We start from the raw sequence: 27,082 nt of genomic DNA on the forward strand, positions 1-27,082 counted from the left end.
TAGTAGTAGTAGTAGTAGTAGTAGTAATAATAATAATAATAATAATAATAATAATAATAATAATAATAATAATAATAATAATAATAATGATAAAAAGCACAGTGGCACAAGGGGAAGCATTGCTGCCTAACAGCTCAAGAATCCACAGTTTGATCCTAAGATCAGACTTCTGTCTCTGTGTGAGTTATACGTATATTCCTGTACCTATCTGTGGTCTCTTCCGGTTCCTCTCACCTCCTAAATATGTGCTGGTAGATGGAGTAGCTACCTAAAAATATACCCTAGTTGCAAATTTCCTTATTTAGGTTCCAATGCGAAGGATTTCATCCAGGTTGTATTCCTGCCTCTGCTACAATGTTCCTTTCCTTTTATGAATTAAATGTGTAATACTACTACTAATACTACTAATAATAATACTAAAAATAAATTATTTATTTTTATTCTAATTATAAGAACAAATTATATAATAATTTAATAATAGTAGTAGTATACAGTTAGATTCAATTGAATTCATACGGCATCATTCTCAAATGCAGGGTTGCGCTTAAAAAAAGGTTGTATTTTGATCTTGCTGTATTAAAAAGAAAAAGCTTTGCATCCACTGTTATAATTTTGCATCTACTTAACCTTGCGTAGCCCTCCTGTCAAGACGTCTGTGGCAGTGTGTACTCGGCCCAGCTTCAGTGCCATGTGGCTGCACTTCCTCCAACACTCTCTCCCACCTCTCATGCTTGTTCTCACACATGAAGGACATCTCACTCTTCTCTCCTCCTCTTTCTTTTTAATTCACACTGTTTTGTGATGAAGTCAACAGCATGAGCAGCCCATGTGCTGCCGTTTGATGAGCTGGACTTTTTGTAATTCATTTTGTAGTATAAGGCAGATTTCTGTTTCATCTAAGACTATCTATCTATCTATCTATCTATCTATCTATCTATCTATCTATCTATCTATCTATCTATCTATCTATCTATCTATCTATCTATCTATCTATCTAATTGTGTGTTAGCTCTAGAAGAGTGACATCACACTAAGGGACCAATTTTATATAAATGATGTCTGACAAGTGAAACGATGCACTAGAAAAAAATGTGGGGTTTTTCCCCCCCTTTTTTTCTGAAAAATCTGAGGCAGATGGAACTGTCAGATTGTCCTCTCTGCATAGCTGAGCTTCTGAATCCTCACCCACTTTATTGCTGAAGTCTTGTTCAACATAAACACTCTGTCTTCACTGACATAGTGCCATCAATTCCACATAACTAACAGGAGAACAGCGCTAAAATAGAAACCCAGCATGAGCCTCAGTCACACTGTTATTTACTGCTCCTAACTGTCAGCCATGAAAAGAAAACTGCCTCAAAGAAACACCGCAGATAGAGATTAAATTCCCATTTTTGGCTAAAGATATGCTTTCATAATAAGGTGAGCTGTGCAAATGAGGTCTTTAATCAGGGTTTTTAGCAGTATAACTCCCTTGATTTCCCACTTGGCTAATCACAAATGCCATGCGGTATTCCCAGTGGCCAATGTGTTTCAGCATGAATAAATTGGTAAACTTCCATCCAGCCTTGTGTGTCCTCTCCTGCTTTATTTCCAACAAATTAAACTTGTGCTTGCATGCCTCACAGTTCAGTGTCCTGAGAAACATTAGTTCAGTTGCACAAGTTCAGCAGCCTGAGTAGTATTTGGTAAGTAAAAACAAATGACTGCATCGGCTGCATTGGAGTATACCTTCATTAAAATCAGAATGTAGACCTTGCAATTTGCTATAATGGTGCCAAAATACATCTTAATCAGTGTATATAACTTTAAAAACAGTTAGGAATAAGTAATTATTGTCCTTTCCATGTCAGAAAATATTGTGTTTGCAAAATAGGGTTCAGCTGTAAGGTATTGTTTATGTACATATAATTTTTTTTTTCACCCCTCAAAAATATTCGAGTAGGTGTCTGTCAGCCATGTAAAGAAAATTGCCTCAAAAAAACACCACAGGTAGACAGTAAATAAATTTTTTTGGCTAAAGACGTGTCTTCATAATAAGATGAGATGCACAAATGAGGTCTTTAATCAGGGTTTTTCAGGGAAATAGCTTCCTTGATTTCCCAATTGGCTTACAACAAACGCAGTGCTGTATTCCCAGTGGGAAATGTGTTTCAGCAGGAATAAATTGGTAAACTTTCATCCTGTCTGGTGTGTTCTCTCCTTTACTGTTTCCAGCGAATGAAACTTGTCCTTGCATGCCTCTGAGTTCAGCGGTCTGAGAAACATTAGTTCAGTGGCCTGAGGAGTTTAACTTCAAGTTCAGGAGGTTTCTGTAAGTAATTACGAATGACTGCGTCTTGCTGAATTAGAGGATAAATAAATTTAATAAAATCAGAATGCTGAGGAGTACAAACTTTTATGTGAAATATTTTGAATGCAAGCTATAGATTGAAAAATAACAGTATTTAGCTTGGTTACTGTCTGTGTGGAGCTTCACATCTTCCCCCCAGGTTTCCTCTGGGTTTTAAAATTACACCTAGGTATGTCTGTTTGTGTTTGTTCCCATGTGTGTGTCTGCATGTCATACCCTGCGGAGTGTATTCTTACCTTGGGTTCAGTGTTTCCAGAACACACTCTGAATCCACAGCAACCCTGACCAGGAGAAACTGATGATAGAAAATTAATGAATAAAAAATTTTTAGTTCACTGTCATATCAGTCACTGGTCTTAAATCTAAATAGCTAGTCCTTCTCACCACAGCCAGGTAACCAAATCTATAAATATCTATATATATTGAATAACATGATCATAAACATTTGTAGTAGTACAACATTAATGTCAGATCCTTAAGTGTAGATGACTACTACACTTGACAGTAAGCTATAGGTTAATATCTAGTGAATAGGCCTACATATGCCATTGATACCTTTTGTTCAATAGGAAATCATTGTTTGAATCATTGTTATTGTTTAAGTTTAATACAACAAGTGCACTTCCTATCAACCAAAAAAGTCATTCAGGGAATATCGTTGCTGGGTTTCAGCAAATTTACAGCACAACTATCTGTCAAACTACACAAAAAATGGCATTGTATCAAAGCTGGTTCAGCAGCTGGCTGAGGTGGCACAGTTGTTAAAGCTTTGAGTTTCATATCAGGAGAATGTATAATACCACCACTGTCAATCAGCCATTGTTGAGTCTCTGAATATGACCTTTAACCTGGATTGTGTGCTATATAATACCATGTAGTTTATTGCAGTTCTTTGTAAATACTGTTTGTTGTACATTTTTAAAGTGTATGTATTTATTGTTGTGTAGTGAGCATGCTGCTCCATGGTTATAATGGAACTTGGATTTGGATCAGTTGGACAGTAATATAATTATTTATTAAATAGAAAATGTGTATTTCCTGCTGTAATGAAGTTGTGAATGATGATTTTAGATAGATAGATAGATAGATAGATAGATAGATAGATAGATAGATAGATAGATAGATAGATAGATAGATAGATAGATAGATAGATAGATAGATAGATAGATAGATAGATAGATAGATAGATAACCACTAAAGATCTGTCAAGGTACCGCTTTAAATATTAATGTTATATTTTTATTACTGACTTCAAAATTATATTTTGACATTGATTTTAAATAGTCTAGAAGTGGCAAACAGTCACGAGTAGTAAAAGGCTACATTCATTCTCATCTATATGACACACATTTGCAGGACATTGACTTAATTGTAAATGTTAAAGGCTATGTAACATGAATAGTTAATAGCTCAGTTTTTTTGTTTTGTTTTGTTTATTTGTATTTATTTATTATTTATTTTTTTAAACACTATATATTGTTTATTATTGAAGGTTGAGAACGCAAATGAGGTCTTTAATCAGGGTTTTTAGCAGTATAACTCCCTTGATTTCCCACTTGGCTAATCACAAATGCCATGCGGTATTCCCAGTGGCCAATGTGTTTCAGCATGAATAAATTGGTAAACTTCCATCCAGCCTTGTGTGTCCTCTCCTGCTTTATTTCCAACAAATTAAACTTGTGCTTGCATGCCTCGCAGTTCAGTGTCCTGAGAAACATTAGTTCAGTGGCACAAGTTAAGCAGCCTGAGTAGTATTTGGTAAGTAAAAACTAATGAAAAAACAAATGAATCCACAGCAACCCTTACTACGAGAAACTGATTGCAGAAAATTAATGAATAAAAAATATTATGGTTACTGAAATGTCTGCCACCGGTCTTGAATCTAAATAGTTAGTCCTTCTCACCACAGCCAGGTAACCAAATCTATTAAACAGCAATGGTTTGTGATCGTAAATATTTTTGTAGTGGTACATCATTAATGTCAGAGCCTCAAGTGTGGAGGCCATAGGTTAATATCTAGTGAATAGGTCTACACATGCCATTGCACAGACCTTTTCTTCAATGGGAAACCATTGTTTGATTCATTGTTATTGTTCAAGTTCAATACAACAGGTGCACTTCCTATCAGCAAAAAAAGTCAGTACAGGTGGCACAGTTGTTAAGGCTTTGAGTTTCATATCAGGAGAATGTATAATACCACCACTGTCAATCAGCCATTGTTGAATGTGTGAATATGACCTTTAACCTGGATTGTGTGCTATTTAATACCATGTAGTTTATTGCAGTTCTTTGTAAATACTGTTTATGTTGTAAATTTTTACAGTGTATGTATTTATTGTTGTGTAGTGAGCATGCTGCTCCATGATTATAATGGAACTTGGATTTGGATCAGTTGGACAGTAATATAATTATTTAATAAATAGAAAATGTGTATTTCCTGCTGAAATCAAGTTGTGAATGATGACTTTAGATAGATAGATAGATAGATAGATAGATAGATAGATAGATAGATAGATAGATAGATAGATAGATAGATAGATAGATAGATAGATAGATAGATAGATAGATAGATAGATAGTCACTAAAGGTCTGACTGGGTACCACTATAAATATTAATGTTATATTTTTATTACTAAATTCAAAATGATATTTTGACTTTGATTTTAAATAGTCTAGAAGTGTCAAACAGTCACGAGTAGTAAAAGGCTGCATTCATTCTCATCTATATTACACACATTTGGACACTGATTTACTTCTGAAGGCTAAGTAACATTAATAGATAATGATACTTGTTTTATTTATTTATGTTTTTTTTAAACACTATATATTGTTTATTATTGAAGCTAGAGAATTTTAAATGAAAAGCTTTATGCAAGTATCATATTTAGCTCAGACCAAATTTTCCATTTTAGTTTTAAAGTTTAGTTTTATATTATTCATTAAAGCTCTCTTGTCATACTTGCAAGTACATTGTAAATGTAATGTATATGTAATGTAAACACTGTCAGTTACACTGTTTTTCACCGAATGTAGATCGAGTCATGTACTTTGTGCTCAAACCCAGCTCAAGATTCCCTGTCAAAACCTTCTCTTCCTAAAATAGCCAATTGATTGGTTGGGTCTACTGGGACTGTATGTGAGACTGATAGCTCAGTCTGTCATACACAGCCTTGCTGTGCCACAGAGCCACTCTGTGAGACATCACTGTATTCTCAGTGGGAGCGTGACACTAATGCTGGAGGATAAAAGAGGAATTACTTCTCTGGAAGCTGCATTTGTTGCTGTACTGTCTTTTCTTCCTGTTAGGAAAGTTCTTGAGTTAGGGCACAAGCTGGTGGTAAGTGAAAGGATGTGCTAGTGGCTTGAGATTTCATCACCAAATTACATTTCCCAGAGTGGAGAATGTAGGACAGTTAGATAAGGAATAATATCACATTAAAAAAATTAAGATCTAGAGACAAAAATTGTTCCATACACTGATCTAGTTTCATGTTTTGTATATTAGCTACAAATGAAAATCTATTTGAAAATTTTCAAAATATGAAATATAATTTAATATCAAAACAACAGACATAAATGTTTTTTTTTTTAAAAAGCAAGTGTCCCTTTCTCCCCCTTTCTCTGGTTTACCTCAAAGATGAAGAGAATGTCCGCTCTGTCTCTCTGTTTTGAAGCCTTGCTATATTTGGTCTGTGTATTGACTTCTAGAACTATCTTTATCCTGCACAGTGTGCTGTATTGATTGGTGAGACAAGCCCACATAACTGAAGACCTTGAGGTTAAAAGCGTTGGAGGATTCACAAGGCTTGTAGCTGCAAACCATATCTCAAAATATTATAAAAATTCAAGGGTATGAAATATGTATATTTACAGAACAACAGTGTGTGATATAAACCTCTTGAAAATGTATTCTTTATTGAACAGAGTAAAAGGAGAATGTGGAAAAATATTCAAGGAATCGGCATGTACATTTATTTCTATCATTCAGCCTATCTTTCTATTTACACTATATCTACAAAATTTTGTGGACACGACTGTAAGATACATTTTTGTGCCTTTTAAACATCCCATTCTACACTTATTTGACAATAACATTTGTTTGTTCTGGGAAGATGTTGCCCTAGATTTTGGAGTGAAGATTTGTGCTCATTCATTTAAAATGGTGTTTTTAAAGTCTGGTACTGATGTTAGGTAAAAAGGCCTGGGATCCAGTTCATTTCGAAGAATTCAATAGGGTTGAGATCATAGCTCTATAGCAGGCCAGTGAAGATCCTCCAGTCCATGTAAACTATATCTTCATGGAGCTGGCTTTGTACAAAGACTGTCATGTTGGAGAAGGTTTGAGTCTACTAGTATAATTGAAAGAAAAAGGTAATGCTACCAAATCCACAGGCATATGATACAGTTGTGTGTCTTCATATTTGTGGTAAGAGTTTAGGGAAGAACCAGATATGGCTGGAAAATTCAGGTATGTTCCAGAATGTTAGCCTGTATATCCATTTGTCTGTCTTTTATGATTACCAGCTGCCTTATTCCATTGCCAGTTTATTTATATTATTTTGTTTTATTTAAATTTTATTTTCATTTATCGAAACATGAATTCAGAAGGGTGTACTAGTGTGCAACAAGAACTACCAAAACCAATCATGTTTTTGCATTCACATGATGATCAAAGTGGAAAATATTTAGCAAATCTAACATTACAATCATGCCAAGACTCAACACGTTGTGATTAATAGCATAAAAAAAAAACTTCTATGCCTACAAGGTTTTGTATTTGGTATTTCACCTGTGACAAATTACAATATTAAGAAGACCAATGAAACAAACATTTTGTGTGCCCTCTGAACAGCTGGTAATTGCTTTTCAATATGTAATTAAAACACGCCAATTCATCACTGTGAACCATTAATAGCAAAGGTAAATATAATTCATCTAGATTTGTGAATAACTAGCTTGTTCGTGACTCGACAGAGGGAACTACTTCAGCAAAAGAAAAGAATCCATCAAACAAATTTAAATGATTTGGGGTTTATTGAGTTAATAAAATTCACAAGATATAAAAATAAGTGTTTTATAGAGCTGAATTAAAAAAGTTTACATTGGTTATGGTCAGATAATAAAATAGTTCTCACAGAAACCTTGTTGCAGCTGTGTTGTTGTAGTGTTCATAAGGTTCTTGTGGCACAAGGATGCTTATGCAATGTTCTGTAATACATCAAGCATGATGTACTGCAGTTATATGGGCACCAAAAGCATAAACAGGAGTTACATAGTAACAGTGCAATTATGAACAGCCTTGTTTCAGGTCTTGGAAACTTATTGAGACGTAGTCATCTTAGCAAATTTGCATTCAATTCAAGGGACCTCGTTATCTTTATTCCTGTAGTGCTTGTGATTTGTACATCTGAGTAAAAGTCCAATTGCCAGTGGAATAAGACTCTTTTCACTGTCAGTTCTTTTGTTCTACTTTTGTTGACTGTGCTCTTGAAGCCTGACTTGTAATGGCTTTAAAGTCTTTAAAATTTATTTGCTTGTGACTAAGTTATGTCTTCATTCCCAATCCTAAAATAGGCTCGGCAAAAAACGTGAGAAGACCACGAGCCTGGGATTCTGGTGTTAATAAATGGATGAGTGGGATCTTTGTGAAAGTAGAACATCCCACACTGCACAGACATGCAGCATATAAATGAGAAACATTCATCATTACTCATTTGATTTGCACGGTTTTAGTTTTGCACTGGATTACGTTTTGCACTTTTAACCAGGATAATAGGACAGCAGTTGGCTTTGTCTGTGTGGTCTAATGTGGGTTTTGATCAAACAGAGACTTAGGAGATAAACATTCATCAATGAATATTAGATGAAAGAAAGCTTCAGCTGATTCGATTCAGCTGCAGTTGACACTGAAACAGAATAAAACAGAAAGCGCTTTCAGGATAAAAAGCTGACAGGGTTTTAGAGTGCACCAGCCATGTCAGTCTAGCAGTATTATAAGCAGGCCACAGTATATCATCATTTATCAGAATCTGAATGATTCTGATAAACGAGTGTATTTAGATATTAAAGCTAAACTTAACATTGAAGCTAATGTTAATTAACTAAAAAAGAAACATTTACATTGGGTAAAAGTAAAAAATTTAATTTACATAAACATACTGACATGTCCAAAATAAAAACTATATGTCCAAATTAATGACAATGACTTTGTCACTTTGTCACATTAAAGCACAGTAACTCTATTTTTTTCCATCACATATCACACATGGTCAACACCTCTGGAGAAAAGGGGGTTAAACTTTGACCGTCAAACCTATATGTGCTTGGTGAACATCCAATTTTAAATATAATCTATTTTTTTTTTCTTTTATAATAACCTCTACTCTTTTGGGAAGTCTTTTCATTGAATCATGGGGTGCGGCTGTGGGAATTGGTTCATTCCACCACAAGAGCGTTAGTGAGAACAGGCACCGATTTTGGTCAAGGAGGTCTTGGCAGACACCAGCCTTGGCAAACCAAATGTTCATAGCCCTTGTTTTGTGCAGAGGTACACTGTCATGAAGGAATATTTTTCAAGGCCATTTAGTTCCAGTAAAGGGAAATTATAACTCTAGAGCATACAAAATAACCCTATTTAATTGAGCTAATTCAAAAGAACAATGGGATTGAAGCTGAAATATACCCTGAATGACAATTTAGTCCATCAAAGGGCACCATGTACACACATTCAGGAATTAATTCAAACCTGGGGCCAGTCCGGAGGATCTAAAAGCTGATAATGTCACTCCTTGTATTAAAACATAGCATTAAAATAAATAATTATAAATTACAGTGACTAGCATTTTTAAACATTTTCCAGGCTATTCAGTAAGGACATGTCTAAATGTTTCCACCAGTATTAATCCTGACATCCTCCAGGAGCTTTTTGTATTTGTGAGTGTTTTTGTAAGGTGTGTTGCCCTCAGCACTTCCCCCCAATACAGAGCTGAACAGGAAATAAGGAGTAAAAATAGCATAGAGCAGATGCTCAGCTTACTGAAAGCCATTATCAGTCATAGGCGAGGTGTTGCTCTGGGGCTGCTGCAGAGGTATGTGCACACATCGCAGGTCAGAAGAGAAATGGGGGATGGTAAGTATAAGGTGAGATAAGCAATAAAAACCATAATGTATTTACACTGTCTCTCAGTTTCTCTAATTGCATCAGCATTTATACAGACATGAAATGCAATATCATGTATTCAACCCATTACCCATTTCTTTACAATGGGCTTTCTTTTTGCATTAATATTTGCTTTGAAATATTGCATTGAAATGGTATTTTACAAAAATGTTACAAATGCTCTGGGACTGGTTTCTTTCTTCAAACCTGCAGATCTGTCACTGGTGGCAGAAATGAGATTTAAACCTCATATATTTATTAGAAGTGAGTGAATTTTTACCTCAGGTGTAAGTGTCAGACACGAAAATTTACTTAGTGTGGTTTGAAACACCTGGAGTGTAAAGTCATTATGCACTAGAAAGATGATGATTGGAACAGTAAGCGAATATTATATTTTTTTTAAGAAGAATGCTCGGTTAAAAAGTTGTATCTGATTATTATCTAAAACAAGGTCAATATAGAAGGCAATGTTTACTGAAGCATAAAATGTGCCTCAGAGTGATTACTATTAAGAAAAAATTGCAACATAAAAATTAATTGCATCTGATAACTTGATTATTAATTAATGAGAGCGCATGAAAACATGCAGCATAACTGCCTTTGTAAGCTTTAGAAGCAAACACATGAGAAGGCTAAAATATCAGATGAAAACACAATTAAAGCAGCAGTTGAAAGCAAATCCAGCCATGAGGGAATACAGCATGAGGATTCAGAGAGGGAGCGGTTTGGAATGAAGCATCTGAGGAAGACATTACATGCTATTCAAGTTTAAAAGATAAATGCACATTTAGGATGCCTACAGGGACCACCAGCGACTGTCTTCATTTCTGATGACTTTACAGTTGCGCACCTCGTTCCTGCATCCATCATTTGCTGGCGTACAACCGTTCTTTTTTTTTTCTGAAATAACCCATCTTTTTCGACATACAGTGCTGAACAACAGATATGTGAGCAGCTGTGTTTTTCTGCCTGGTAAGCTTGCTAGAACATAAGAAATTTTTCAGCTTGACTGGATTTTTCACAGATTACTCATATTAAATATCGGTCCTGTTGTTTTCATTTAAAAAGGTCGGAGAGTGGACGAATAAAAGGTCTCATTATGTAATCCCTAAGCATTTTTCCACAGTAATTAATTTAGCCTCTGGGGAAAATAATGACATATTGGCTCCAGTTTTGTGGTCTGGACAGCATCTGCACTATTAAACAGTGATTATGGAGCAGATGAACCAATGTATCTGCTGTTGCAAACTCTTTCAGTGTTACAAACTGCATGTATGATTTGCTAAGCAAGTGCATAGAGCTTTTATCACCTAGCGTGGGTGGCCACTTATTGTTTGTACATATGTCTCTTTGTATAGCTCAGCCATAAGGACAAAATACTTAACAGATTGTACTGGACCAGGACCTTACTTTCTTTGTATTATTTTCAAAGAAGGGGTATGTAAAGTTTATCCCACACACATGCAATATTTGTTCATTCTCCTGACATTTTGGCAGCTGACATTAAGAAATCTGCTCAGAGGAAAAACCCCAGTCTCTGTGGAACTGGTGCTGTAAATGGAAGTAAAAAATAAAAACAAATTAAATCATTGGCTACACCTGTTTATTTTTGTTAAAATAGTCAATGCACATTTGAGACATCAGCAACTACCAAGACAAACATGGTTGAGAAGACTCAAACATATATTGATATATTGACCAATGAATTCATTGCCAGTATCATCCCTGCCAAAGTGCTCCAGGCTCCCTGGTTCAATTCTGAGCTCAGTTTGCTAACTGTTTGAGTCTGGCATGTTCTCCTTGTGTTTACTTGGGTGTCTCCTGGGTTCTCTGTTTTTCTTCCAACCTCCCAAACAAACTAGTAGGTAGACTAGTTACTCTGATTAGCTCCCTAGCTATAATCTGTAAATGAGTATATGAATGTTGCCTTGAGATTGAGATATTCTCTCGTAAATCCATGGCCATGACCAGCATAAAGTGGTTGCTAAGGTGGGATAAGTAAATACAGTGGAACCCGGTTATCTTGCCCTCGGTTACCTCGACAACCCTTTTAAGTCGACGTTTTTGAAGTGGAAACGCCAACTTCTCGCTTTTTCTAAGCATTTTTCATCGGTTATGTCGACTTTTTTATGTCGCCTGATATCTCGAACACAAGGGGGGAAAAATTTGCCATTTAACGTCGGTTATCTCGGTGCAGCCGCAGAAGAACTCGCGGAAGTGGGGGAAAAATCAAACCTTACAGCTGTTCCAGGTGTTGTGTTGTATACTGGTGAATCTCTGCTGTTAGTTAGTGCACATATGCCTTTTGTTGTTAAATGTTATGCGATGAACTGGAGGCGAGGCCGCGCTTGGCGGCGCGGAACGTGGGATGAGCAGCAAAAGCATAGAATGAACACCGGCAGGATCGGGGGGGGGGGGGGGGGGGGGGTGTTAATCCGCGGTGCGCTTTGGGAAGAAAAGAGCAGCCGGTGAGAGAGTGCCGGTGGGAAGACACGTACCGGGATACGCATGCGCGATAACAACGACCGCCGTGAACCAACATATACCAACAATAACGGACAGTGAGAGTGTGGAAGTTTAAATAGGAGCTGGTGATGATGATAAACGAGCACCATATGTGCGCGATTGAAGCCGGGAGCTTCAGAGAAAGCGGCCGTAAAAACACCTGACACCCTGAAGGGGGCCGAAGGGGGCGTGGCAGGTGGATTCCTGACAGATAAACATGTACTGTATGTATTTTTATAGCATGCCTTCATCAAACAAATCGCGGCAACGCTGTTGTGTAAAAAACCCTTTAAAAACACGTGCATGCACATTCTCATTTATTAACGCACATCATGTACATAAAGAAATTTCAAGCACGTTAATATACTGCCGCCATTTTTATTTTCGTTTATCTTGATCATCGGTTACCTCGATGCTTTTTGGCGACCCCCTAGGACATCGACATAACCGGGTTCCACTGTAATAAATATCTATAATAAATTATTGCAAATTTATTAGGGGGAAAAGCCAAATTTATTTTCTCTTTTTGGTCTCTAGTTAATTGAACATTGACTGGCCAGTTTGTACCAATATCTGTTCTACAGCAAGTTTGAAACCACATACAGCAATAAAATAACCGGTTTCAAACCAGCATGCAGAAATCAACACCATTATTACAGTGCTCCCTCATGTTTATTTGCATACTGATTTTGTAGTAGAATGCTTTAAATTGGTTACAATTTGCAAAAATGCAAAAATGCAAAAAAAAAAAAAAAAAAAAAACAATAAAAAAGAAACTGATTTAGTTATTACATCCTAACCTACTATTGTAGTATAAAGGATGCAGTATGGATGTCATTTAAATCCTGTTTTATTTCATTCATTGCGTGAGAATGAAAACTATTTCAGAAAGGTCACTTCCAAGATAAAGAGTCAAAATCCACTCACGATTGAAATTCTGCATGTAGGCTGAGGTTAAGACCCACCTCATATTGAAATCAAAACCATGCTGTATAGAGAATACAGAAAAGACCAACACTTTGTGTTTAAGTGTTTAATTACGGTTGTACATATCCTTCACTGAGATAATGGAACGAACTCTGAGGAACATTTTCTACTCATCACGCCTGATACAAAGAAAACAAGAATGAATGATATTCAGAAGAATGATTTAAGACTAAAAGCTTTCCTGTTTTAAATCTGTTTTCTCTAGATGTCAAAATGCTATGTAATAACTGTAGAAGGCGGGTAATATCCAAAGACCTCAGAACTCTGCTGAAGCTGCACTTTTGCTAATGATTGTTTTGTTAAAAACATAAGAGAAAAACCCATTTATATTTCAAGTTTGCAGCCAAGAAAGCGGTATGCTTTTAGAGGCTGCTACTGCTTGTCACTGGTAAAATATTGATGCTCTCTTTGCTGTAGCACTGGAAGCCTCGACAATTCAATTTTATTTCGCCTTTAGGGTACTGCACATGGCTAATGAGCCACTTTGTCTTACACGGCACAGCCTGGGTCTGTTTCCTGATCAGCTGTTTCCCCTTGGTCTAACAGATGAGGTCATCACAATCTGGCACAGCTGCTAGAAGAATTAATTCAGGTTAGTCATTTTTCCATCAGACCTTTCAGGCTAATCCATACATCCCCTGGGATTTTAGGCTTCGTTTCAAATTAGATTGAGATCTTGACAAAGGTTTTCCTCCCCAAATTTGAGACATGGCTATGATTTTTATTCCAACGCACATGACAAGGCAGATGTAAAATAAAGACCGTTTTTATTGATATCAATCACATTGCAGATACAACACATATGCAAGCGCAACAGTTTTAGATGCCACCATCAATCTCTTCTAAACTACGAAGACAGTTGATATGTGAAAGTCAGTTTTTCGAAATACAATCAAAGTATAGACTGCTATCTCATAAATACATTTCTGATACATTCTATTGTAATACATTTTATTAATTTTGCTGACATAGATATTGTTTTGATAAGTTCCTTTTTATTACATTCCAAACTACCAAAAAAAAAATATCCCCAAAAATGTATTTCTATGGACAAAAGATTTCAGATGCATGATTAATGTTAATGAAAAGTAGACAAATAAAACACAGCAAATAAAGTAAAAACTCATTGCTAATCTACTCTCCTTTTCAGATACATGTGCCATATTACTAAGAAATACATTTATCAATGTGAACCTCAGGGCTATCAAATGTCCATGCAAAACTTAAAAAAATTAGAACAGTACATACAATCACAACAATAGTTTTTTCTTTTTTCTTTTTTAATAGGGTTCCTCCAACAGTCAGTGCCTTCCTATCTTTAGTTGGTGTTGAAAGGTTATCGATTGCTTTTGATACAAAGGCTATGATAGTGTAAATAAACAGTAACGTCTTCCTTTCTTCAACATACTCTCCCCCACCTCGCTCTCACTCTGCCAATAGGATGCTGTATTTCTTATTTATAGACAAAGCTGTACAAGTACTCTGTGATACAAAATTCTGAATGCAATCAAAGAAAGTGTGACCTCAGTGTCCAAATATTAAAAAAGAAAGGCATAACCTTTTGGCAGCTGTTTATATCATTGCCTAATATTACTTTGAATATATTTTGACGTCTTCTTTTATTGAACAAACACTGGTTATTTTTCTACTTTACTTCAGCACTTTTTCAGGTCTACATCTCACGTGGCTGGAGAAGGTCACCCGGACAGGGTCTATTCAGAGCGGATAAGGTGGTACAAAGTTACATTGTACAGCACCTGGTGTCCATTGTTCCACGCATACAGTGCTCTGTCCTTTGGGTTGTAGTCCAACATAGAGATGTGCGAATACTTGTTCTGGAAAGGGATGTCGATGTACTCATACGTCGAGGAGTTGGTGTGGAAGGCATAATAGACCTTTGTTCCTCCAGAGTAGCCATTTGTAACATAGAGAGTTCCACAGATCATAAAAGCCTCCCCGGCACTCCTTTTCGGGTGATTAGTGGTCCAGCTCTTGATGACCTGCAATGTAATTGGGTTTAGCTTGCTGATTACGATGTTCCCTGCATTTTGATTGGTGGCGTACACGGCCCAAAGTCCTCCTTCATCCACCATCAGATCAATATCAGAATGGCCGCCCCATGAGTAGTGGTAGCGGTTGTTGAAGCCAGCATAATCCAGCTGGCTAGATTTACTGATCACCGACGTCTTGATGTCAAACTTAATAATAGTGTGGCTCTGGAACTTGTTGAAGTAAATGGAGCCATTGTAGACTACCTGGCCCGTGCCAGACCAAGGGTGAGGGAGCCGATGAGAGGTGAAGTTATCGGAGTTCATGAATTCTGCCATAGACGGGTACTCGCGTACAAAGCGGTTGTTATGGTACCCGTCCATGTAATACACCTAGAAGATGCAAGAACAGCATGTTCATCAATGAATAACAATACAGAGAGAGGCTTTTAAACCCAAATAATACAAGCTGTCCTCATATTACACTGTAACTGAAATATTAGATATGACAACCAATTATTTTTAACATTGAGCCAAATAAATCAAAACAAGAAACACATCTCAAACAAAACTTGTCACATGTACATTATAGCGCACAGGGAAATTCTTTCCCCAGCAATCTTAGGAAGCTGGGGTGAGAGTGTAGGGTCAGCCATGATACAGCATGCCTAGAGCACAGAGGGTTGGGGCCTTGTACAAGGGTCCAAGAGTGGCAGTTTGGCAATACCAGGGCTTGAACCCTTGACTTTACGTTCAGTTACCCAAAGCTTCCATATTTTGCAAGGTTTTCGCATATCCCAGGTTGTCAGGAAGCTGGGGTCAAAGCACAAGGTATGGTACAGCGCCCCTGGAGCAAATAGGGTTAAATCCCTATCTACTCACTACTGCTATTGTAAGTAGATAGGGTTAAATCCCTATCTACTCACTACTGCTATTGTAAGTATGTGTTTAGATCATATAAAGAGCACATAAAAATGTAAATTCACTCTTGCATTGCTTTTGCCACTTACACTGGGCTGCAATACAAAAGATGCACACTATACGGCCAAACGTTTGTCGATATCTAAAATTCCATTGGCACGAGTCCTCTGTTCATTTAATGAAACTGGATATAAGCCATCAAGCTGGTAATTTGAAAGTGATGTATGTTTAGTGAGAAATTTATGCAATTCAATAAGCAATATACCTAATATACAATCAATACTAACGAGCACCCTTTTTCCTGGGTTCGGGTTTCAGATCTACACCTGATCAAGATAAAGTGGTAACTGAAAGTGTTTGAGGATCTATAAACTGAAATATTAACTAATTTCCACAATCCTAAATTAGCATCCTTACATGATAATTAACCCTTGATTGAGATAACCTTTGTTAAAAAAGATTGTGGCTTTTAAGTCAAAGGGCAACATTCAGACTTTTCATTCCTCACATAAAACAGGTACTTTTTTTATTAGCTTTTTCTCTCTCAGAAATTAATATTCCAACAGGCTCACCTCAGGCTATTTGCTTTGAAGTTATGCATTAATATGAGAAAAGGTCTTAGATTAGTTCTCAAGCACCCTACTGATATTTAACAAAGTGCTACGAGGCGTCCATGTTCTGTAAATTACAAAAAGTTGGGGGAAAAAAAACAGGCCCAGGTAAATAAAATAGCCTAGGAAAGACTAGTCCTGATATATAAACATATTGGAAAATAGTATAATATAAAACTGCAGTCTATAAGAAGCACCGACACGGGTGCTCATTTATTGGGCTTTGGGAATGATTTAGCCGTCAAGTTAATGATATCTTTGGAGATTGATACACAACATTTGCATCTAAATAAGCCTTGGTACAATAGCAGAACACACACTGTTTTGACAAACAAGAATGCTGATAAGGTGCACAAAAAAAAAATGCATTTAGATCTGAAACTGCAGAGTCATGCAAGGGGAGATGTAAGTCAAAGGCACAGTGTTCAATGTTAATGCAATTCACCTTATGATTTATTATATTATCTTATTTGTTCCTTTAAAACATTTACACAGCATTTTTTTTGTTGTTGTTGCTTACCCTTGTGTCACCATCAGGGGCAAGGGGATCAGTCATCCATGATCCGTATCTTGATCCGGATGTCTTAATAGTGACAGGGTCACTTATTCCTGTTAGTTTTCCGCATGCTGCAAATAGTAAATAAAATTGCTACAGATTAGATAAGTGACATCATTTAGTGCTAGACATAAATGTGGAATATTATCTCCCCATCCCTCTCCCTGTCTTCTTAACCGTCTCTGTCTTTCTCAAACACACACACAGACAATAGAACACCCTTAAGCTAGTGTCAGGATCACATTCTTTGTTTCACTAGTGGTTTCAGCCATCCTTCCATGGCTGAAAATAAACTCCACTTGTCATTATTTCTCTCTCTCCTCATATGACATCCTTAGGGAGCACCAGACAATGCATTTTCTTACCAAAACTCCATTTTTAGCTCATCTATTACTTCCCTTGTGCTGCATTTTTATGCTCATCAGTGAAACTTTATATGTATAGCTTGGCTCAAATAAACTTGGATTTCCACCAATTCAGGCCAGTGATTTTTTTTTATGTCTGTATTTTTTCATATAAATAGTGTATATATATATATATATATATATATATATTATTCAAATAGGTTATGAATTTTTTTGCTGTATTTATGTGTGGAATGAAATTTACCATGAAATATAGTATCATTTTACATCACTGGAAATATGCTGAATTCAACAAATTTTAGTGTGTGAAATACTGTAACACGATGCACTGCACAATGCACACCAGCGATCTGATATTTGACCAATGTAATCCCATAATCTACGCAGGATTTGGTAACATGACATGACCCATTTTCAAGCAACCTCTATGGAAATGAATGTTTAAAATGTATTTGTTTAATATTTGCCACAGATGGGCAATCACTGGAAGGCATCTGATGGGCAAATCTTGGCAAAAAGGCTTATGAAGTACAAAATAGAATTATGATCATTTTTTTAAACAAAGATTTCAAAATGCATCGAACTAAATACAACCTACTAAAACGTCAAAAGATACAGCTCATGATCAGTGTGCATGTTGTATTTATTCTGTAATGTGCCGTAAACAAGATTGAGCTCATATACTTTGATAGCGTGAATAATTATGCTAAGTCATTTAAAAAAAACACTCATCTATATACTGTGTAGTATAGGCCAGATACCATAATTCAAAGGAGCTTTTGAGTATGCATGAGGGGGAGGGGCATTTTTCCTACCATTAATGTCTACATATTTCATATAATCAGTCAAGCTCTTGCAAGCCAATTAGTGCATATAGCTTTGGTTTATATAAAATTGCTCATACATGAATGAGTTAGAGAAAGAGACAGACATCAAAATTATTCTTTTGGCTTCAGTTTTAAAAGAACAGCCAACAATGAACCTCTTTTAGTACAATGAACCATGACCAGTTTCTACAGGCAGGATAGTAGTATACCAAGAGCAATAATCTGCGATTCTTTAAATCCTGCCTCTATTTAAAGATGTTTATATTTCATGCTTGATGTAGCTTTTGACCCAGAAGAAAACATAAGCTTGCAGCCCACTCTCTGTTTTACATGGCAGTGAAATCCTAGCATGGTGCCAGCTCTAAACTAATGTAAAAAAAAAAAAAGGATAAATTGCATCTATTGCAAGAAATAATTGTTTAGTTTCAGTTAAGATAAACAACCCAAATATATAATTAACCACCCTGTTTCACAGGGGAATTTTTTTTACAATTCCATTCTTTTCCCTCCTTTGTAATTTTGTGGAAAAATGCCTATTTCGTTTTGAGATGAATCGTGTATTCCCAAAACAATTTGTGTTAAGTGGAGAACTGCATTTTCGGATCCATCCTACCTTAACTATATTAAGGTTATGTGTCCAGAAGTCCTTTATTTATTTAGTATGACATTTTTTTCCCCCTTTGTACTTCTGTGAAAATGTCCTATTTGCTTTAAAATGAATCCCACATTCCCAGAGCTGTTTGCTGAAATAGAGGATCTGTCCTCCCCCCAACTGCGCTAAGGTTATATAGCTCGAAGTCCTTGATTTATTCATTATGGCAGATTGATGCTCATCAGTTCATGCTAGGTGTGAAAAAAAAAGAGATCCATCACTCAAGGTCAGGCCACAGACTGTCTGAAATTGAGGATGACAACTGTATTACTGCATCATGAAAGAAATCTCATTTTCTGTACACTTGTGTCAATTTTTTTTAGATGTAATAGATATAGATATTTATTATATGTATCTTAATAGATATGTATCTTGAAATCGAATTATACCCAGACGACAGGTAATACACTGAAGAGAACTGAAATGATCATACAAAAGCTATCAATTTTACAAAAATTTTTTGTATTTGCTTACTATAGATTCACTCTGTTTTCTATTCTGTCCAAAAAGCATTTAAACTTACCTTTGTGTATTTGGCTAGTTAGTCTTATAATCCATCCTAACCATGTTAAGATTCAGCAAATATCCTGCTTGTCATGTGCTCTGTACATGCATGATGAATTGTGCGTGTTTGATCATCTGGGTGTGCTTAAAAGCCCAGTTATATCTATTTGTGCAAATATATCTGACTACTGTGAGCCCAGACCGATTATAGATCTGACCAATGTAAGTTTAGCAAGAGGGTGTTGATGTTAGTGCTCAAACTCAGCCTACCTAATTTTTGCATGCATGCACGAAGCCTCTCCTCAAGATTTGACACCCTGTTGTGGAGCTCCTCGTAGTCAAAGGCTCCGATCTCCTCCTGCAGCTCGCTTAGCACTGACGTCAGATTCTTGACCTCCTCTTTAAACTGCAATACCAATTTTGCATCGGCCTTGTATTCCTCCAACACTGGTATCATTGGCCTAAGTTCCTCCATTTTCGCTTTTATGGCCTGTAAGGTTAAAATAGGCTTGGTTCAGTAGGCATGTGTGCAACCGTCCTGTCCAAACACCTGTCTGGCCCTAACATACCCTCTCTGTCTAACCTAGCCTGAGTGCAATGTGTGCCTAACACAGATGTGGAATTGGACATCATAAAATCATAAAACAATGGAATCATAAAACAACTCCTCAGTACACAAAGAACAATTGGCAAAACTCCTTTATTTTTCAATGTTTAAAATGCAATGTCTTAAGTGATTACATGCTTTGCATCACATACAACATTGTTTACTTGTTATTTAGTTTTCCCCTGGTAACAAAATGTGCATTAACAAACCTGAATGAGGAAAGACACGGAAGAAATTCACCATAACAGAAATTAATATCTAGTAATGGAATGCTTCTACAATGGCATGCACAGAAAGAGCGCAACATGGAGCTTTAAAAGTGCTTATTGGCTTCAAATAAACTAAACGGTGCAAAGGTTCAGTAGACCAGCTCAGGATTACAATGGGATTGAACTTGCTCTTCAGTCTCTGCAGCTTTGATATTCATAATTCATAATTTTAGCCCTGCAAGCAAGAAAATGAGAAACTGTTGAATAGCTAACTTGCTAGCCTATCTGAAACATAAACAACAACAACACACACATACACTATACCCAGACATACAGGCACATTCACAAGACGACACATTAACATAAAAAAAAAAAAAATGGGTGAAAGATGCAGCATGCAAGCCGGCACAACAGGAACTGCTGTGCAACTGTGCAAATAATTGTGATAATGACTGTGGTAATTAATTAAAATAATTGCTACATCAAACAGCCAACGAAGCTATAAATAACACTAATATTTAAAGAGGATTAAAGTCTCATTAAAGATTCATAAGGCACTATGGAGGACACAGAGGACTTCTAAGAAGGAGTGCCTTAGGAGAAGTGCTTATTTCTTCCATAATTCACGCTGCACTTAAATAAATACATTCTGTAGATGCCAAATGTGTGCATGCTTTGTACATGCAGAACTAGACAGCATGTTAAAAGGTTTGAAGATCATAAGATTGGAACACAAATGAGCAGGCCTTTCATGCAGATTAATTATTTGGGCTAGGTTTTTAATTCGTGCTCCAGGAAACTGGTGAAGCTCAACATTTTCTGTCTCTGCTTCATTTATGCCCCCCCCCCCAACACAAACTAATTAATCTTAAGCACATTAATCAAAGTTTATGTAGCAATGAATCAAATTAAAGCAGGGAAATATCAAAGGCTGTTAAAATGCAGACAGCTGTCAAGCTAAAAATGGAATCAATAAACCTGAAACAATGGATGGGTGAAACTCATTCTCTTGCCATACCTTGTATTGCTTGGCAATATTTTGCTTGTGGTTCTCCTCCACCTGCTTGAATTTAGTCTCCAGGCCACGCAGTTGCACCTCCATTCGATGAACGTACTGCAGGTCTTTCTGTGTCCTCTCATCCAAAGTCTGGATTGACTGGGTCATGTTTTGTACCTAGTGGGACGATAGTAATAGACAGAAAAAATACCACTGAACGTGAACACCAGGGGAGCTTTTTGCATTCTGAGAGCACTGCCAAGTCTGCGCTTCTTATCAAAATATTCAGTGCATTACATAATAAGAAAGGACCAGAAGGTCGTTTCAGATACATTTGTGCAAGATGTGCTTGCGCTCTGGGTGTGCTATACTGATTACGAATGTAAAGGTTACTTTTTCAAGGAGCTGTCTCAGCTGCTTGGTCCTGGCGTCCCGCGAGCACATGGTCTGCTGAGGAGCCACCACGGTGCACACACACCTGCCCTCACTGTCCTGTGCTGAGCTGTACACCTGCCATGACTCCTCCGGGTTCGCAGGCAGCACCTGGCCATAGCAGACAACAAAGAGACACACACAGACAAACGAGGTCAGTGAGAAATACTCCAGAGTCAAACCACAGGATCTGAGCCTCATTTTACTTTTTTTTTTTTAGAAGAGGACACAGAAACTGGGCATTCTCCATGTATAGCTGGTTCACCACGAATCCTAACTATATGCACGCTTTTCTTTGTTTCCGCATTAATCTGTGCTCCTGCTTAGAAAACAGCAAGACGTTTCACTTATGTCATCACGCTGGTCTTGTGCCATGTGCAACTGATGATTCATTCACACAAGCTGAACACTTTTACCCCCTAGAGAGCTCCATGTTCAAATGAACGGCTCTTACACACATACAGCTCACAGCTCCCGGGTTCAAGGGTTTTCACATATGGTCTGTTAATTCACAATCACTTTTTCTTCCAAAAGATTTTCATTATCTAAAAAAAACCCGCTTCCTCTTCATGCGAAACCTGTATATTTTGGAAATGTCCTCTATATCCATAATTGGAAAAATTCAATAGAAATGACAATAGAAAAATAGAAAGCAGATTTAAAAAATTTCAATTAATACTGGTTTACTTAATGATATATATATATTCTTTTAAAAAGCATATTCATGTCTTTCAGTAGAATAATGCAGTAGACAGACACCTTTAAGTCGTTCTCCGCCCTTCAATCTGTCACTTACTGACATAACAAAAAAAAAAGCAATTATGATCGCAATGTAATTAGTGGCACGTTTTGTCACTATATACGTATATGTTTTTTTTATTGCTTCTTTATTATTTATTCTTTCTTCTTATTTTTTGAGAAACCCAATTATATATTTTTAAGGCAGGATTGCATTATAAGACTGCTCAATAAAACAGCTGATCGTATTCTAAACAGTTCACATGTTGAACATGTCTGTTCTTGATTATTTAATTCCTTATAGGTGCACTTACATGCTTAAAACACAGGATTTTAATTTCATTTTTGCATTTGCATAATATGCAAATCCAATAGCAAGTGATGAAATACTACAAAATCTCTAAATGGTTCATTGGTGTGACATGTCTTATTATATATTTTTTAATGGTGACATTTACTCCAAGTGATAAATTAAGTAATTGTTCTTCAGATTAAAAAAAACTTTTTAGTTAAAACTTGAAAAGTCTGATCCATCCCAAAAAAATCATTCTATTACAGAAATAAAATGACAGATTTCATCCATGCAGGAATACACCCCGGCCAGGGAATATGTGCAATTACTACTACCTTCTGCACATTTACTCATTAGAGTAAAGCGCTCAGATGTGATGCAAAGCTCGGTAACTCACAGCCATGCTACGGTCCGCTCCCGCAGGCGGAGCCGCCATCAGCCTGGTGGAGTTCAGGCCCACGAGCGAGGGCAGAGTCTGCGACATCCAGTTGGTGATCATGGCCATGGTGCTGAGCACAACGCCGATCTTCAACAAGGGCAACGACATCTTTGCGCGCCTCCTTTCCCCCTCCAATCCTTCATTCTACGCACTCCGGCGCGGCACAAATCTGCAACCCGGGGTTGCCCATCAAACTTTGGTGGTGCATTTGAGCTCCGGCTGGGGACAGAACCGCTTTGGACATTTCTCGTTTCTTTTCTCTCTCTCTTGTTGTTCCAACTAAAAGCTGTGGTGTTGTGCTGACGCTCGATGCTCGATGCTCGGCTTTGCTGATGCTGATGCTCGTCCTCTCGGCTCGCTTTCTCTGTGCGAATAACCAGAACTGCGGAGACTCAGCGGAGCTTCTCATTGGTGCGCTGACCACGCCCACCGCGCAGCTTATTAAATATTCATGAGCCTCTCCTTATATACTATACATAGTATATATATGTATTTTTCCATGCATTGTACATAGTTTTAACATCCAATATCCAATTCCGATTTCTTTGAACGCAGATCCTTGGTTTTGATCAAATGATAATGAATGAATGAATATTAATTCATTTAGTCAACTGTATTTAGTATTAGGAAATTACTATTTTTTTTTATTTCTATGCAGATCTGTTTTATTCTGCATTCTCATGTAATGGATCCTGCATCAGATTCATGATTTTACAAAAATACTGGGAGATTAAACAGCAATAAAACTGTAAGAATATTAGTGTGCGTTGCATTGATTGCATTAAATTTTCTATATTCTGTCTCTAAACACTGGTGAACACTTTTTTTTTTCAGCTGATAATTCTCCAGAGTTACAAGTCAAGACAGAAATTAGCCAATAGGGGGCAGTGTGCGTTTCTTTATCCTTTTAAACTAGTGACCTCTGCTGATTGGTGTTTCAGCATCATTTGCACATATAACACCAGTGATGTTAGTGTATTTGATTTTTACATGGTCAAATTGGTCAGCCTACTTTCCTTTTTTTTTTTCTCAGTAGATAACACATTTTGGGACAGATGTAACCAAGTTTACGTCAGGTAATCAATCCTCTCGATTAATAAAACAGTAAATAACGAACTGATTTATCAAAGAAAATAAAGCATCAAATGGACCAAAGGGCATAACCGTGAAATAAACTCTAAGTGCTATTCTGACATTCAATAGTTTTTAGTTAAAATTGGTAGCATTGCTTTCGTAGGGTCTCTGAGGAGATGTCCCCACACTATCTCCATCCACAAAGTACAATTAATGTTTCACAAAAACAATTATTCTTGAGAGTATTTTCCCCCCCAACCATGTTCTACAATGTCCCACTAATTTACTATTGACATTAAATCAATCAATAAAACATATGCATGCTTGAATTTATTTTGCTGCCTGCATTACAATCAGACATATTATTCATATGCGAAAAGATTGAGTCTAAGCCCAATTCTAAATATGTATTTTTCTTTCCCCTGTCGCATCATTATTCATAGCATTAATTCACAACATATGTGTTATAGGATCACACAAAACCAGGCTCTGCATACATTTCATACGAAAGATTTTTTTGAGTGTAGTACCAAGGAACTTATACCACATCACAAACTTCTAACAAACCAAAATTGACAAGACTGTTACATAATGATTTACAATATTTTTATGTACCCATTTGTAGAGCTTATCTCAAAAATGTGACCTGTTAACTAACTAGTTATGGATTTACCAGCTTTGGGCTGAGAAAGCAAGATGTAGTGGTGTTTCTGTTAAAAAAGAAAGAAAAAAAATCCCAACTAGGACATAAATTTAGTCTTCAGAATAGATGGCAGCGCAGACCCACTGAGACCAGGTATGGCAAAGACGATGTATTGCTTTATGTAAGAAAGGGGGTAAATTGTTCAATATTAAGTGAGTAGAAACTATTGCAACATGCATCACTATTCTATCAACATGCATTGTCTTTTCACTTGGAAGAGAGTGGAAATCTATCTGCAAAAATCGCCATGATGCTAGCATAGCCACACACACACACACTCACACACATACACAATGTTCAGTGTCCTGTATGTGCTGTAACAGCAATATTAGAGTCGCTAGGATTATATTATACAATCATGTGTTGATTGTGAATTTGAGAGTTTTGGCAGAATATGTGCTAATGTTTATTAGTGTAAAGATGATGCCTGTGCGGTGTGACAGGCGGAGGTGTTCCTGTTTTGAAATATGCTTACAACCGATATTACTGCATAATTTACTCAGCTATAATGTGAGATTTGAAAAGGCAGATGTGGATTAATTAATGTCAGGACAATTAAGCACGTGATAGTTGGAGAAAGAAAATGGCGTTTATAAACCTACTTGAGTGAGTTCTGTTCCCATCAGGACGAGTAGGGTGAGACTCAGGAGCTTGCTTGAAGGCTGCATCTTCTCGTCTCCGGTGGCACCTGATCCAAAGCTATTGCATGCAGATCTGTTTGAATACAATCGTCCAGTTCTTGTATTTTTTTTTAAGACACCCGTCTTCAATAATTTCTTGAAGGATTCGATGTCAAAATAAGGAAAGGGATGAAATCAGGGTAACGGAGCTGTCGTTTAGCATATTTATCGCGTCTCGGTCTGCCGACGCGTCCTCGACCTGGTCTCTCGGCTGTTTCTGGAGACGACGAAAAAAAAAAAGGGAAAAAAAAGAAAAAGCGCAAAAAAAAAAGGAGGCGATTAAAAAAAATATTTATATAAATATATATTTACTTCATCGCTAGCAAAAGTTGGCTTCCTAATGCGAGAAGGGCAGGTGTGGGAGGCGAATTTGAGACGCGAGGAGCTAGCCGTGGTGCTGAACCGGAAGTGACACGAGAAGGCGTGGGAGAGTTAAGAGCGGCGGGGCGCACGGGGCTTCGTCCAAACCGCATACTAACCCACCAAACACGATGCAGTACGGCCTAAGGTGGAGTGCCTTCTTTTTTCTGACGGACATATAGAGTTGGTATGTCTCCGATCTAGGCTAATAAGTGTGTAGAATCATGGCCACGCCGACCTGAGTTGAGTGGTGATGGTGGAAACGTGTTTCGATGAACCAAGTTGCTATGACGACTGCATCCTTGCTACTGAGATGCTTCCTATTCTCATGATTATACAAGTTGTTTTCTATAATGAAGTCTAGTTATAATTAAAAAGGGTTTTAATTATTAAATTAAATAGAATATATACATTAAATAGAATTAAATTAAATAGTTTGGAAAAAGAGTGAGAGCCCTAGAAATGGATACTGTTTGTAACATGGTTGGACTTGCTGGAAGAGAATATTGAGACTTCGCCCAAAGTCAGCTGTATGAACAATTCTGTGTCAAACACTAGCCAGAAAGTAAAAGAAAGCCTACTGCAAAGGTAGATACGTTTACATCAAGGTGAAGTAAACATAAAATCTAAATACAACACTGGAGAGTGCTGTATGGAGGGGGATGTTGTTAGTGAGTGCAGCCGGCAATGTTTGTGTTTGTGTCTAATCATATACAATATGTAAACACATTAGCCCAAGCAATAATAGAGAAGATCTGTTTAGATTAACTTTTCATTAAGAAGATCCCTCAGTCCATCATTAAAACTTACAAGACACTAACAGTAACTTGCTGTTCTATTAGGCCACTAAATGCCATCACCATGGTAGCTTTAGACAGAGCAAAATCATGTTATAGAAATAATGTGCCAACTCCTGCTCATAGTGCCACACCATAGCCTTAAAGGTCAAATTAATCTTTTTTTCCTATCTATTTAAACACATCAAAGCACAAATAGCATTTATATTTTGAAATGCAGCCATTAGCAGTTACCATTAGTGGCTCTGCATGACATTTTATAAAATACAAAGTTAATTGACTACACTGACCTGTAGAATGTAGTTGTAAACTAATGGGGGGGGGGG

The 27,082-nt window shown here is 36.9% G+C and overlaps 1 protein-coding gene across 3 annotated transcripts; it reads right to left on the reverse strand.

Annotated features, from left to right (window-relative positions):
- Positions 1-13,754: 13,754 nt before the first annotated feature.
- Positions 13,755-26,308, reverse strand: olfm1a (olfactomedin 1a). 3 transcript variants are annotated; one of them, XM_083526651.1, is made up of 6 exons: positions 25,522-26,308; positions 21,635-21,784; positions 21,263-21,418; positions 19,699-19,918; positions 17,045-17,151; positions 13,755-15,385 (listed from the first exon to the last, which is right to left on the reverse strand). In XM_083526651.1, exons 1-6 carry the CDS (start codon positions 25,585-25,587, stop codon positions 14,717-14,719), a joined length of 1,368 nt encoding a protein of 455 aa, XP_083382777.1. In that variant the 5' UTR covers positions 25,588-26,308; the 3' UTR covers positions 13,755-14,716. The 3 variants fall into 3 exon arrangements, with proteins under 3 accessions (XP_083382777.1, XP_083382776.1, XP_083382778.1); XM_083526650.1 differs by lacking the exon at positions 25,522-26,308 and adding an exon at positions 23,101-23,962; XM_083526652.1 differs by lacking the exons at positions 13,755-15,385; positions 17,045-17,151; positions 19,699-19,918 and adding an exon at positions 20,110-20,479 and having other exon boundaries at positions 25,522-26,223.
- Positions 26,309-27,082: the final 774 nt, after the last annotated feature.

This window comes from Silurus aristotelis (assembly GCF_946808225.1).
Source record: "Silurus aristotelis genome assembly, chromosome: 23".
NCBI lineage: Eukaryota > Metazoa > Chordata > Actinopteri > Siluriformes > Siluridae > Silurus > Silurus aristotelis.

Excerpts from the sequence above, each read along its gene's own strand:
- olfm1a (XM_083526650.1), bottom strand. The coding sequence starts at position 23,250 with ATGTCGTTGCCCTTGTTGAAGATCGGCGTTGTGCTCAGCACCATGGCC. Across the intron at positions 21,785-23,100 it reads GAGCGGACCGTAGCATGGCT|GTGCTGCCTGCGAACCCGGA; the intron begins GTGAGTTACCGA and ends TGCTATGGCCAG. Across the intron at positions 17,152-19,698 it reads TGCATGCATGCAAAAATTAG|CATGCGGAAAACTAACAGGA; the intron begins GTAGGCTGAGTT and ends TACTATTTGCAG.